The sequence below is a fragment of the Neolamprologus multifasciatus genome, chromosome 16 (genome assembly GCF_963576455.1).
Source record: "Neolamprologus multifasciatus chromosome 16, fNeoMul1.2, whole genome shotgun sequence".
Taxonomy (NCBI): domain Eukaryota; kingdom Metazoa; phylum Chordata; class Actinopteri; order Cichliformes; family Cichlidae; genus Neolamprologus; species Neolamprologus multifasciatus.
The window spans coordinates 31,407,338-31,422,457 of NC_140454.1; the positions used below are offsets into that span (position 1 = coordinate 31,407,338).

Below are 15,120 nucleotides of genomic sequence, written 5' to 3' on the forward strand. Positions count from 1 at the left end.
AACACCCACAAGAAAAATAATTATAATATTTTGTCAGCTGTACGTCAAGTAATTAATCTATAAGGTTTGGGTAAGAGGGCGAGATGAAAGACATAGAAACAAACAAAAAATAATAATTGTTAAATCTTTTGATGTACATATTAATTTTCTAAAGTAAACTTTGGGTCAGTGGATCCACTCTGATCTATCAAACCAACAGACTGCAGACAGATGTTTTCATTTCAATACTCTGTTGACACCAAAAGAGGCCCAGTTTGATGTAAACTGTAACCAAACTCACTTCCACCTAGAGGTTAACACACTTCCTAAAATATGACACAAGCCACAGCAGCTAAATTAATGTTTAATATTGATTAACTTTACATTTTAGGATGATTTACTGCCCCTTTGATAGCAGCTGATCTGTATTTTGGGGTTGGATCTTTCTCATCTTCCTCTTGACAATACCCCATATAGTCTCTTTCAGCTAGCTGGCCAATAAAGGACACTGACAACATGGTCAAAACACCATTTGGTAGCAGTTTTGGGATTTTGGGTAGACGCAAACTTCTGGTGGAGAAAAGAAAATCGGCATCCACATAAAGCGTTCTGTAGATGGAAACATGAAGTGCTCTGGTAGATGGCTGACTCGATAAAACACAGTGGGCTAACCACCACCAACATAAGCAGATAACATAGCACCCAACACTGGCCAACTTCACTGGATTTGAAACACCTTTTGATTCTCTCCACTCTTCCTCCAGACGGTAGGATGCTTTGATTTCCGAATAAAAAGCAAAATGCACTTTCATCTGAAAAGAAGACTTTGAACCACTGAGCAAAAGTCCAGGTAGAATATTCTGATGTGGTCTCTGGCTCAGACAGTTGTAGCTCCATTCCTGTGCATGGAGGCAGATTCTACTTCTTGAATCAGCAGTCTTCTCTATAATTGTTAATATTGCCAATGCAATGGTACCAATAGCACACTGAAATTCTGATTTTCATATGCTATAAACCATAATCATCACAATTAAAACATAAACCGACTTGAATATTTCATTTCAAGTGTACTTAATACAGACTACATCAAAGTTTATTTTTCTGAGTTTAAACTAGAACAATAAATGAAAAATGTCACCATACTTTTTTACTATATTCAACAAACCCAACGAGAGGCGACTTACTGGGCTGTCATAGACCTGTTTCCACTCATTTCTGCAGCCTGTCAGGTCCTGACGCAGCCCTTTGAAATGTTCCATCGCATCCAAGCGGCATATCTCATCCCAAGACTTTTTAGGCAGCCAGGTGCAGGGATTGGAGTAGGGGTTGTCCAGGCCCACACCGCCCGTTAGAAGGAAGCGCCAGTCCCCCTCTTCCACCTAAAACATTAATTAGTGACATGTCCTGTTAACACAGCAGCAGAATGACCAGAATTTGTAATTAAGTGGATTAATGCTTGACAATTTGGGGGATTATCTTTGGATAAGTAGTTTATGCAAATTGGAAATAGAAGAAACAGATAATCTAAAACAATCCTCGAGAAGACCAGAGCTGAAAACTGACACTAAGGAGCTTGTTTGATTATCTAATCACTTATTAAAAAAAAAACAAAACCCAAACAATATGTGTGTGTTCTCCATTATCAAATGTGTGTCTGTGCATGTGTAAATTCCTACCAGCTTGCTATGCATAAGCAGGCTGACAGTGAGGCAGAGGGAAAAAAGTAGCTTATCCTTCTCAAACAGAGAGCGACACACATTCACATACAGTGTATAGGTAAAGTGGTCTCTCAGGATCTGCAGTCTGAAAAAGAGACGCATGCCATCATTTAATAATCTTTAATCACATTAATTCACCATCACCAGCATTGCATTTAATTTTTTTAACAGAGACCTTTAAAACACTGTTTTGGTGACCAGCAGGAACTAGTATTTTGCTAGTACATTAGTCAGGCCTGCCTACCTCTGCTCCAAGTCATCACTCTTGTCTGAGCTCTCAATGGAGCTGATGAAGAGGTTAATAAACCAGGTGAGGGAGTATTGGTACATGGGTTCAATGTTAGCCAGGTCAGCAATAGAGAAGAACAAGATTGCCGAATGCACGGCAATAGGTGTGTAACCCATGCGGGTCTCATCAATCTTCTTCTCTGTCACCTCGGCCACGGCCTGCTTCTCTGAGATTTCGTTGGCAAGCACCTTGGAAGCAGAGAGGATCTCGACGGCAGTCTCATCCTCCAGGATGTTGCCCTGAGAGGAGGACAGGACCTCTAAGATTTTGTCCTCGATCTCCTTCAGTTGTCTGAAAAAAAAAAGAAAAAAAAAGGAAGAAACTCTGAATTAATAGTCTACAGTATTTTTCACTCGGGGAAGTAGAGATTTTATTGAATTAGTTGAATGGATTTGACCTTGGCCTAACATATGCCTCTGTACCTTTTGTTCTCTGCTCCCTGCAGAATGAGAACCTGTTTCTCTTCTTCCAGGTCAGGCCTCTCCCGGGCTACCACAATGCCCAGTAGCTGGTCTTGAATGCCCTCTGGAGTGATCATGAAGTTTAGCAGAGTCACCTACATCACACAGAATATCCACTTCACGTACAACTATGGAGACATAATCGTTGAAGAATAAGTGATGTACGTGTGTATGTTTCAGAGAAAGGTGTCCGCCCTTTTTCTCAGCCATTAACGTGAAGTGTTGATCGGCTCGGCTTTAGAACTGTTCTCCTGGCCAAACCTCCTACCCAATCAATTCCAGTAACTGCTTCAGCCTTGGCAAAGTACAGGTAGGATGCATTTACTTTTTTCTCCTTTTCTGTGGAAAGGTGTTGCAGGAGTTGAAGGAGTGTCTTTTACCACAGGCGTAGTCATCCTGCGCTGCACTTACCCGGAGGTTAAAAGCCTATATATGCTATCTACTCTCTGCCCTAATAAACGAGTGCACTTCTTCGGGGCTTAATTCCATTTCTATTGATGCCGTGAGACCCACTCAGCTGGTGGTAAAGACTCAGAGCCTGTATAAATCTCCAGTTTGTCCTTTTCACACATACACCCTCCTTCTTTGCCTCGCCTCGTCCCTTGCGCTCCTAAGGGCTTTTTTTCTAGATGCTTACCCTCTTGTATTTGGAGCTATTGCATTTCAAATAGGGTTTAATGGGAATAATGGAAACTCATAGTGTACTGTACAGAAGACAAAAAAAAAGATTTAAGCAAAATGAGGGGGAAAAAGGGAAGAATTGAGCCAGCTGTGAAAAATGAGTTGAATCAATCTAATGGCTGCCCATAAAGAGGAGAGCCCCTGCAAATAGATGCTTGAAATGTGATCTTCTGTAATGCTTTCCAACCCCTTGCCTCTCAGTAATGCAATTTTCCTTTAATGCTCCTTTTCTTGGAATCCTTTTTTCAGGGTGGATGGGGGCTGTGTTCCACTGGGAAGGTGATATAGGTGATATCACTGAACAATGATTCACTGTGTTATTGAGGTAAGAATGTCATTTGGGTGGTATCAATAACTAAGAGCCAAAGAAGAAAAGTAGATCTCATCTGATATCAAATGAAAACTTTAAATAAAAAAACAAAACGAAAATCAAACCTGAGTTCTAAATGATGCTATTTATCACTATTATTATTGATATTTTAAAGGCAGAAGCCTGCAGATGACTCTGTTGGTTTATGTGTGTGCTTGTGTTTTATTATTCCCTTCTTTGTTGGCTCTGTTGTGGTAGATACATCTATCCTTAGCTGTGACACAATTAAAGGGTTGTAGCTCCATCTGTGTGGAAGAGGTTAGTACAGAATACATGAAGGACTGCATACAGCTCGTTACAGCAACACTGAAACTTGCTGTAAACAGCACTGTTATGTGTGGTGACTATGAATGCTATCCTCTGCTTTAACTAAAGGTGGTATCAGATTTACATCTCAGTGATGGAATATGTTGGGTAGAAGGTTTCACTGCGTGTCGCCACAACGTAGAATTAAAACATTAAAGCTAATCGCCGGGAATTTTATCCATTCAAGTTCTTTCTGGATGCTCAGATACTTGATCCAACAAGCTGGCCAGTGAAACTCCCAGCAAGCCATTATAATGAAACTGCTGCAAACCTGCACTACCAGTCTTGCATCCTACTGCACCTTCCAAATGGACTTCAGTACATGAAAAAAGGTTTCATAGTTATAATTACTGCACTTTATCCTATAGTAGGGAGAAGAAAAGCAGAACAGTGGTGACGGCAGTATCCCTACAGTACCTTGACAGAAGTCTCAGGCAGGTAGTGAGGGTTGCGTAGTTTGGTAGTGATGTAGAAGCGAAAGTCAGGAACATACTCAATGGTAGAGTCTCCCAGACGGATGCACAATGCACCGCCCTGTTTAAAGGTCTGTCGAAGCAGCAGAGGCTCCAGGATGGGATCCAGCTCCTCACCGACATTCTCCAGCAGCACTGACAGAAAATGTTCAAATCAATGTTTTTTCTAATCAAGAGAGAGACGTCTTTATGAATATAAAAAGCTGTCAAACTGTCTAAGGCGACCAACACTACTGCCTCAACAGCTGAGCTGCTTCAAAGCTTCAAATATTTCCAAACTCTTCAACCAAGTCAAAGCATTTTACCTACAACACCTTTACCAGTATCTTATAGATCACCAGTTAGCCATTTTGGCAGAACTGGGCGAAACACGCATTCAAACCCTGCATACGGTCGCCTGCTCTACCTGTGAAAAAGTTCATACCAAATGTTTCAATTTCTGGTTAAAAATACACTATAAATGGTCTTTAATCTGGTCTTTTGGCTTTGATATTTAATTCTTTACTCAATTTAACTATCTAATACAACTTTTTTTCACCATTATCATTTCACTGTTGTCATGTTTCATTTTACATCTCTCTCTAATATTAGTTTTATTCAGTTGTTTTGATTTAAATGCGCTGTACTGCATTGTGTCACGGCTTGTCATTTTACTTATTTCATGGTGCATTTATTTCATGCAGGACTCTCACTTCATGTCATTGTGGCCATGTTCCTGCCTCTGGAAAGTACTCTGCATCTTGCTTGAAAATGTTCTTTCAATTTAAAAATCTTTAAAATCATATTAAGGAGCAGTGGGAGACCCTTCCCAACAACGAAAGTTTATACTCCATACAGAGACTTGTAATAGTTGTGCTGATGCATTCCTGGCTCGCATAAACTATATAGTATAAGTTATGTGATGAATCAAAGTTAAACGCAAACTGTCTTTCAGCTTTCTGTGATTAGTACTCAACCGTGAACTTCCACTGCAGTTGCAAACATGAGTAATATCAAGAAATCAGTGAAGCACATGAAAATGCAATCGCCTTACTCCCATGACATCATTATTAATACGATTTCACATTAAGTATGATAATGCTCTTCTCATGTTACCAACATCAGCCCATCTATAATTGACATTTTGCCTTTAGGTGGTAACTAACTTTTTCTTCAGTTTTCAGATGGAGTGATAGCTGATGAACTTTCTTTCACAAGTTAGTTACCAAAGCAGGTCAACCCTTTATAGGCATAAATATTTAATATATGTTACCAGATTAAAAAGCATGTTTTTAAATTTAATAAACACATGCATATCCTAGGAGATTTGCCATGAAAGCACCAGCCCAACCGTGCTAAAAGAAAGAATAGTAGTGCATCATCAGGATTATAAGTGGCAATACAAACAGCAAGAAACTGTAAAACTGTGAAATAAGAAAACAGGCTGTGAAGGATGAAACTGTACCCTCAGGGGACTCTTTTGCGCCGTAAAAGGACAAGTTACTCTCTGAGCTGTTAGCCTCGCAGTAAGCAAAGACCTAGCGGCTGGCTGGGTCAGCTCATTATTTAGATGTATCTGTAATGGTGGTGCAGCTTTCTCTGTTTCTGAGTTTTAATTCCTTCTTGAAGTTGCCCCCCTGTGGCCCCTTCAAAATAATATGAGAAGCAATTATCTACAATATTATACCACAACTTTTAAAAAAATGTTGTATACTTTTCTATGAGACATAGTGGGCTCTTTTCTGAAACCAGTTTGAGGACCAAAAGGTCACATCTACACAGCAGCACTGGGGATTGAATGCTTTTCCACTTCGGGGCTACAGAGATTAATAAAATCAGACCCATGGCTGCCTCAACCACACTTGGACACATAAAAATGGTCCAAAAACATCGTCACATCTGCCTACACATCGCAGCTTGAGCCTAACACCGGGCAGGAGAAAAAATAAATGCAGAACATATAATTGATTTCTCCTGAGCTTTTATGTGATCTATAGTGGTCTGACATATTAACAGTACATTAGGCCGAATAAAGGCTCACTCAGAAATGTCTCACTCAGAAACATAGCTAATTTCAATTTTGCCGCTACAGAACAACAGAAAACAAAAGAGAGCTGCAGTCTTGGGGCAGCAGTAATTAGTTTCTGTGGTAAAGAGAGACCTCAGCAGGCAGTAACAGGGAGTGCAACAGTGTGGTCGAGGCAGCCATGGCAGACGCATTGAACTAGAAGAATTATTATACTTACCTGGTGTGCCAAACTGGATACAATTCTCCAGAGTGCGTACAAAGTCAGCATCGCTCAGTTTAATAACATGCAGGTTGTTGGCCTTCTCCATATTTTTCACCCACTTGTTGGCCTGGCCTTGAGGATCGATCATCAATGGCCACCGCCTGGCATTACTACACACACACACACACACACACACAAAGCAGTGTGTGATCAAATGAGGCCACCTTGTCAGTGAGAAAGATCTTTTTAACTGTGAGACATACAGGGTCTCTTGGGGGGAATGCTGAAGAACAACAACTGCGATGCAGAGAGCAGCTGAGAGGTGAAAACCGACTGAGCGCAGTTGGGCAGTTCACAGCTGGATAGAACCCCAGTGGCAATAGTACTGTGACTACAGCACAATTTTGTTCTTCGTTTACAGCAGGGGTCGGCAACCCTGGGCATGCATGCCACAGCTGGCACACGAACGGTCAACTGATGGCATTACCATAGCTGGACTGGCCATGCCCGGTATGCCCAATGGTGATTTTTCGTTTTTATGTTGTTGTTGTTTTACGGTATAAACAATGAAAAATAGTGGATTGGCCAGATGCTGGCCGATGTGTAAAAATAACTCAGTTGTTTGGTGGTGGCAATGGAGGAGCTTCCAACGAGGCCAGCAGGTAGACGAGGGAAAGGGGAGGCAGGAGGAGGAGAGACCCGAGGCAGCCACCGGTCTGACTGTCAATGAACTGAACTTCAGGTAAGAAGTTATGACCTGCAGTCTATCTGGGTCAGATATAAACCAAGTTTAGGTGGAGTTTATTTTCGTTGTGCTGACTTTTTACAGTCAGTTACAATAACTTGTACTGCGTACTAGCTAGCATGACGGAGTTTCTATACAGCTGGGTGGGTGCTTTGATGTTCCTGATAGTGAACTTTATTTTATTCATAAGGTTAGTTAGTAGAGTTGCCAACCGTCCCGTAAAAAACTGAATCGTCTGGTATTCAGAGAAAATATTATGTGTTTCATATTGAGCTGAAAAGGAACACAGTTTGTCCCGTACTTCAGCTAGGATGGAAAAGACACAAAGCTGGAGTTATTCTGTCGTTACGCTGTCAGCTGCCTCTTCTTCTCTCATTCTCTCCCACTCCCTCTCTTTTTGCTATTTCAATGATCAATGATCAGCTGATCGGCTTTTCTCTCTTGTTTGTTTATCGCCCACTTTGCGCCAGAAAGAGGAAACCAGCGGATGTCGCTAAACAACAGCAGCACGTTTAAGCTTGATCAGCTGTTGTTAGAATTTATTTAATATTACTTTCTAGTATCAGCTGATGTTTGCTGGAGCCACAGCTGTAAAAGCTGCTGGTCATGATGTTGGTTTGTATATCTGGTGAGAGGGAAACATGAAGATGAAACCAGGAGATGTCCTTACTGAATCATCAGAGCTGTGATGGAGAAACAGGTTTACCTTTTAGGTGACATGAATGAGTTGAAGGGAAGTTATGAACTGTTTCTGAGAGACAAATAACACCAGGATCCTTTTCTACGTAGCTGACAGCGATAAATTGTGCAGGGGCGGGTCTAGAAAAGTTTTGCCAGGGGGGCTAGGTAGGGCATTAACAGGGAAAGGGGGGCACAAAAAATACTTTTCTTTCTTATTCTCATTTAAAATGTCTCGCTTTTAATAAATAATTATCTGGATCTTACAACTAAAGTTTTTATCTGATGTAAAATGTATAGAAATCATACATAAACCAACAAGACAGTGTACATCACTGTCATAACAATTTTCATTTTCATTCAAAGGCTTTATGGCTTCAATACCTGGTGGGCTGGTCTCTAGTCAAAATGCCCAGGCCGGTTTTTTGTCCCAGTCCAGCCCTGGGCACCACAGTGAATTAATCTGAGATGGTGCATTAAAAAAAGAAATGGCCGGGCCAGCGGTGCACATCGCAAATTAGCTCGCATAGACACATTAGTTGTGCCGCTTCTTAAGGACGGTATCTTAGCTAACAACCCCAACTACCAGATTCAACTTGTAATTGGCTAAATTCCGACACTTCAAATGCTTCAGGAGCTGTCCACTCAGTGCAGCATCAGCCCCATGGAAATACACAGATACATCCGTAGACTCGAGATAGAATTCACTATGTGTTTTCAGGACTTTCAGCTGTATGGACCAATGTGTTCTTTTCTGATCAAACCAGAAAGGTTTAATGAGCAGCTGGGTTTGTCTCGCATTAACTGGCTGGACACAGAGGACATCGAAATGCAGCTGATTGAACTGAAAAGCTTGACTATGTGGAGGTCAAAGTTTGCAGAACTATGAACGCAGCTGGAATCCATAGCTGTGCGTGTTCATGGAGCTTGCATTTTCAGCTGCTGGACATCACTACCTGTCAAATTTAACTGTCTTCAGAATATTGCAGAGGCATTATTGACAGTATTTGGCTCTACATATCTGTGTGAGCAGATTTTCTCTCAGGTAGCCATCTGAACACTGGACACTCGGAGACCCGTGTCTCTGAGTGGGAGACCAGAGATCAGATTCACATGTGTATCCCTGTATTAACAAACATGCCATATCGCTCAGTTTATTTTTCTTATCATTGTTGTAAGGAGACCATAAATAGCATTTGCTGTTGTACAGTTCATTTGCTGTTATGGATAAAAAGTCTTTTTTTTTGTTTCAAAGTAGCTGATAACTATTCGCTGATAGCTGCCAACATCTGCAAATAAATATAATTCTATAAAGTTGTTCTATATAGTGTGTAACTGTTAATATAGAGCATTATTAAATTTATTGCTAATGCAATTATATGGCACATTGACTGGCACACATCATCAGAAAGGTTGCCTACCCCTGGTTTACACAAACAGTGTTATTTTTTTACTATTCATTTTAGACAAACTGACCAATTTTATCCTGGTTCTTTGTTAATCCACATATACAATGACCTCAAACACTGCATCTAAACACATTCCTGCAGAGTAATAAAATACCCTTGTCTCTATTACAGCAACAATCCAAAGGTGCAGTGCACCTCTAAAGTGCTTTGGTGAAAAGTCTATTTCAAGTTCTCTTTTCTCCTTCTATTTTTGCCTTTGAGAGATTTTCAAAATCCTGTCTTTCTCCTTTCAATTTAATTCCGTTTTCTGTAAAGAATTCACATACAAGATCATTTAAGTCAAGTCCATTTAAGTCAGAGTAAATACAATGTTAAACATTACGGTAATATTTGGGCCTTTGAAAGTTGGACTTACGAGATTATGATTGCGTTATCTATGGAGAAGCTGTCCGATGGCAAGCCAGCGATGGTCCACGCGCGAATTTTTACTGCATCACCCAGCGATTTCATTAGAGACATGTTGCGGGAGCATGGGATCTCTCTGCTCTTACAAAGATTCATCCACTCCTGTGTCTGATCCTGGAAAGCAGCAGATTACTAGTAACGACTTTCTTCATTTTCCTAGATGCAGACAAACACACTAACCTGCTACCAAATACATCACCTGCCCATTTTACCCGAAGACACTGGTGTACCCAGTGTTCTTTTTAAATTTCTGATAGCTTAGTTTAGCTAGTGTGTTAGCACTGCTGAAATTCATCTTTTGGGTTAAAATGCTAATTTGCATTTCGCTTTCAATAGCTAACAATAAAAATACTGGTGACTGCCAGTGCTACCCTTCAGTCTCCAGGCAGATACACCTATAGTATCAATTTCAAAATCCTACATCGTCTTGTTCTTAAGTTATCACATTCACAGGATTTTCAGAAAACTTACTCTACCCAGAGAAGTGGAAATCACTGAGATTTGAACTCATCTGAGATTTTTAGTAGATGCACCTATGGTACAAAGTTTCTGTTTTATTTATATAGCACCAAATCACAACAAAAATGGCCTCAGGGCACTTTACATTCTGAGGTATAGACCCTACAATAATACAGAGCGTTCACCGCGTTTTCAAGTTATCACATTCATAAGATTTTCAGAAAACTTGAAACTTGCGTTCACAAATGTAGGTGTTCTCGCCCCCTTCCAGCTAGAGTGACAACAACACACCATCAGCTTTTTATGGCAGAGCCATAAAAAAAGTCATTAAGCTATTTTCAATACAATCTATGGTCTGTACCTGTCTGTAGCTTGACGTGAATGCTCCCAGGTAAGCTACTATGCCTGCTGAGATGAGGATGTCCCCAATCAGGTTATTGTAGAGGTTTCCAAGTTGTAAGGCCATTTCACTCCAGCGAGTCTTCTCCCCACCCAAACCTCCAATGAGCTGCTCTGCTCGCTCCAGCTTCTTACTGCAAAGATCAACCTGGAAGATATCATTACAAAAGGAAACTGAACAACAGTTCAAAAACAGTGTACTTGATTCCTGTCTGTGCAATATTCTTTTCTTTGTTGTTTTTTTGGTGTTGATGAATAACTGCATACATTTGTTTACATTCAGTGGAGAAACTGCTGACTGTTATATTTTAACATTTACAGAACACGTAATAGATATGATCATTTCCAGTGATCAGATCTGTTTAAAATTTCAAATATGGCAATTATTAAAATCAATTGGATTCTCCATCAGAGATAGCAAACCTGACTCTCTAGGTCAGCTTTCTTGTTTTTATTGGCATCCAAAGTCTTCTGAAGCTTTGCAAGTTTATCTTGGACTTCTTTTAGAGCAGCCTGCTTTTTCCTCAAGCCCTCCATGGCCACCTTTAGCTTCCCTTCAGCCTGTGCCAGCTTCTCTTTCTTTGGAGCCACCACCTTGGCAACTCTGAAAAACATATAATCTTATCTTCATAAATCTAAATGTGAAATACATAAGAGTAATTTACTAGATATGTGTGAAGTACAGGTGAAACAAACCATTATGAGTTAGTTTATCTTTACAAAATTACTCATCTACACTGCATGAATATGAATTAACAGACATCAAAGTTCTGCAACTTCTTGACTGCTTTCGGAACATAAAAGATGAAATACTTCATACTACGTGGCAGCATGAAAATATGAATTAAATAATATCTCATCTTATTGTTTTTAAATTAAGGCTTTTACTGTGTATGGAAAGTGTCACCCGATGCCATCCTTATAATGAAACTGGACACTGTTGTTGAGAAATATTAAGAACTTCACTGCAGACAGGAAAATTAAATTTTATGACAAACTTTGCATCAATAAATAAAAGTAGCATTTAAGAATGTCACAACAATAATGATGCTAACATTTCCTTTTCAATGAGTCATATCTTGGAATTGGCCTTGCAGATGAATCACTTGGGACCTGGCATATTCATGGTATACAGGCAGAAACTTATTACCCCTTTGAAGCTAACTAAGCCTCATGTTAATCACTAAGACGGATGAAAAGCTTGCCCAGGCTTGATACATATACATTAGTTTTCAGAACTAAGAACACAAGATGAGAATATTACTTACTTGTCATACTTGTCCATGGCACAAACCCACTTACACATACCCTCAGCTGCAGTGGATGCAGTTCTAATCTTTTCTGGCACAAAGTCTGGGTTGGTAATGTACTTGGTGCGGATGATGGCCATAAGATTTGGAGGAATGTTATCTTTGTCATACTCATGGAGGCTCTGGAGAAACCTTAGGTCTCCCAGAAGCTTTTTGGCTGGGCCCCAAAAGTCTTCCACTTTTTTACCAGAGCCTGAGGGGTCCGGCACACGATCTGGTTTGATGCCTTTAAGAATGCAAATTGCCTCCATAACCAGCTTGACTGCTGTGGGTGGGCTTTTCATGGACTTCACCACTGTGATATCCTGTTGACAGAATCATAATCACTATTTGCTGTACACTACATTTAGCCTTTGAGCCATATTAAAATATTCAGCTTTTACCTGAGGGGTCAGAGTATTCAACGCAGCCAGGGCCGACTCCAGGATGGGCATAGCTACAGCCAGATCAGCATCACATTCATCCTTGATAGCTTTGGCAGCCATGGCTTGTTCGTTGGCCACTGCTTCATCTATTTTCACCACCTTCTCTGTCTCAGCCACCTCCACAGATTCATGTTCAATCACCACCATCATCTCATCTACCTCTTTGCTAGCTACAAGCAGCTGTGGCTGTAGAGCCTCTAGCTCAACTTGCATGGTAGCCACTTGTTCTGCAGCTGATTCCAGCTTTTCCAGACCGACCTCATAGCGACTTTTCATCTTCATCACCTCACTGAGCAAAGGACAGAGGGATTAAAGGGAAACACTTACACCTGCAAACTAGATTTTTGTGCCGCTGATTCACATCAACCGATGAAGTCAATTTAAACTAAAACCTAAAAGCAGCACTTGAATAAAAAACGTTACAAATGAATAGAGATACATAAAATATATCTTGATCTTACGCTCTTCTTGTTTTCAGCAAAGCTTTGAAGGTGGAAATGAGCTCCAGATACGAGGTTGGAGTGACATAATTGTGACGCTGCAACTCAGTCAAAAAGCGGTGAGACAAATTAACGGTTGAGGTGTGGAAGCTCTTGCACATAGTGATGCAGCCTTCTCGGGCCTCTTCCGTCATCTCAACATCCTCCAGGAAGCGGCAGGCCACTGCCTGCAGGGCATCTTCAGGCCAAGTCTAACAAGGAAGGAAATAGGTTGTTTTCCTGTTTTTAACAGGTGTGCTTCCAGACATTACTATTTACCCTCTGCTATGTGGTACTGGTAATGTTATCAGTTACTAATGAAGCATGGAGCATGAAATACATTACATGCTCTGTGTTTACTGGTCAACTATTAGTGCAAACCTCTGATGGGACAAAAAGCACAGCAAAACATGTATGTAACATACATACACTCACCTGAAACCAGTCAATAGTACAGCAGTTAATGAGTGCGGGGAAACGTCTCAAACGGTCCCTGAAAGCATCTCCAATGGGACTCATGGCCAGCACCACATGCAGCTGTGTGCGACAGCGCTCTAAGAACATGTTGAAAAGCGACAAGGGGCTGCCATCTGTTTGCTTTTCTCTATCACGCTGCCTGTCCAGCACACGCATTCGCTCACAAATTTCCTGCTTCTCATCCACCGCAAACAGGTTAGGCACCTGGAAATAAGAAAATATTTACAATTTCGCACCTTTTCTCCATGTTTCACCATCTGTTCACCCGAATGAAGTCAGTCTCTCTCTTCCATCCACTTTACCTCACCAGTGTTGAGCAAGTTGCCAATGTCCTCCAAGAATGACTCCATTTTGATCTGAGCGTCTGTAAACAGGAAAACGCCATGAGCCTCTCCTTCCGTAGCCTTCCTCAGGATTTGTTTCAGGTCATCGCGCCATTCAGTGGTTCCATAGGTCTTGGATATTTCCACCTGGAAAAGCTCTGCTTCTGCCATGTAGGCAGCCAGACGGGTGAGAGACTGACGCCCACTCCCACCAACCCCTACCAGCAGGGCATGGCCACTGGGTTGCTTGAGGATGCGGGAAATCCGGCACACGTGCTCGATGGCAAAACGGAAGAGCACCAGATTCATCGGTGCTTTGCTGGTGTTGTTGAACTCCTCCAAGTGTGATTCCACAACCTGTCGTAGCCGATCTAAGTCATGAACTTCGCGGTAGCTGCGGTCCTCACCTTTGGGGTCATGGAAGTCACAAAACATGAGGCTGCGCAGGTCATCTTCAGTCACCTTTCCATCTTGGTCCTGGTCCAGATGCTGGAAAAGCTGATGGAAGTTCTCCTTCATGTGAGTCTGACACACAACCTGTAGATGACTTACAAGCCAGGATCGATCGGTGTCGTGGACCAGTCGATCGTAGTACACCCTCAGGACCTGTGGATTAACAAGAAAAGGAAAGAAACAGACATGTGCAGAGACAGATATGGACAGATCTCAACACCAAATCTTGTTGGCTTGACTGAAGCTATTTTATAATGTATTTCCACTTTCCACAGCAATACGTTAGGTTACTTTAGTTACGCTGCTTTCATATACCTCATACTGTTTGTAATGCACAATATTACCTCATGGACCCAGAGCCGTTTGATGACAGACTGTTCCTCTGCAGTCTCTGGCCGTGACAGGCAGATGCCCTGGATAACCCGGGAGACATCACGTAAATTGAACAAGTAATGGGACTTTGTGGGGGTTGGTAGCAGGTTCTTGGTGGCCTCTTGGTAAACTGACATAGTGCTATGGACGATCTGAGAGGTCAGAGTAGCAAATGCCTTGGGGAATGAAAACCTGCAAATCAAATGAATTCATTGTTGAGATCCTGTTCCTGGAGTTTAGTCAGAAAAATGAATCTGTAATTGTTGTTTTAACTAAACACTGAACTCATAAATATATGGTATTATCAAAAATCTATCTTCAAACAAATATAACTGTTTTCAAAATGCAAAAACGTCTTTAAAACATGTATATTTTTAAAATGCAGCTGCCATATGTGCCTGGATGAGTGCTAGTGGAGATCTGAAATCTGTCCAAAAGATCTGATTGCTTTTGGTCTTATGGTCTCTGAAGTAAACAATGTGGCAGAGCAAAAAGGGGGGGAGCAAAAGTACCACCTTTAATCCTCAAATGACTGACACAGACACTGATGTACAGAATAATTGGATCCTAGCTGGTATTTACTATATTTTGCTCAAAAAGATCTTCTGCAGTATTGAGTAACTGATTATCCTGTATATG

General features: G+C 41.1%; 1 protein-coding gene and 1 long non-coding RNA gene across 4 annotated transcripts in view; one reads left to right on the forward strand and one right to left on the reverse strand.

The window, feature by feature from the left end:
* Window positions 1-15,120, forward strand: part of LOC146501073 (uncharacterized) — a 404,586-nt gene that overhangs the window by 268,577 nt on the left and 120,889 nt on the right. The gene's annotated exons all lie outside the window — the stretch shown is intronic.
* Window positions 1-15,120, reverse strand: part of dnah7 (dynein, axonemal, heavy chain 7) — a 71,062-nt gene that overhangs the window by 15,582 nt on the left and 40,360 nt on the right. For all 3 annotated transcript variants that reach the window (XM_085135180.1, XM_085135179.1, XM_085135181.1), the window contains 15 exons: window positions 14,454-14,673; window positions 13,636-14,262; window positions 13,292-13,537; window positions 12,839-13,068; window positions 12,336-12,666; window positions 11,911-12,257; window positions 11,066-11,246; window positions 10,605-10,790; window positions 9,735-9,898; window positions 6,503-6,657; window positions 4,222-4,412; window positions 2,409-2,542; window positions 1,942-2,277; window positions 1,656-1,782; window positions 1,164-1,358 (listed from right to left, as the gene is read on the reverse strand). In XM_085135180.1, coding sequence (XP_084991306.1) covers window positions 1,164-1,358; window positions 1,656-1,782; window positions 1,942-2,277; window positions 2,409-2,542; window positions 4,222-4,412; window positions 6,503-6,657; window positions 9,735-9,898; window positions 10,605-10,790; window positions 11,066-11,246; window positions 11,911-12,257; window positions 12,336-12,666; window positions 12,839-13,068; window positions 13,292-13,537; window positions 13,636-14,262; window positions 14,454-14,673 — 3,670 coding nt within the window. The remainder of the gene's footprint in view (window positions 1-1,163; window positions 1,359-1,655; window positions 1,783-1,941; window positions 2,278-2,408; window positions 2,543-4,221; window positions 4,413-6,502; window positions 6,658-9,734; window positions 9,899-10,604; window positions 10,791-11,065; window positions 11,247-11,910; window positions 12,258-12,335; window positions 12,667-12,838; window positions 13,069-13,291; window positions 13,538-13,635; window positions 14,263-14,453; window positions 14,674-15,120) is intronic.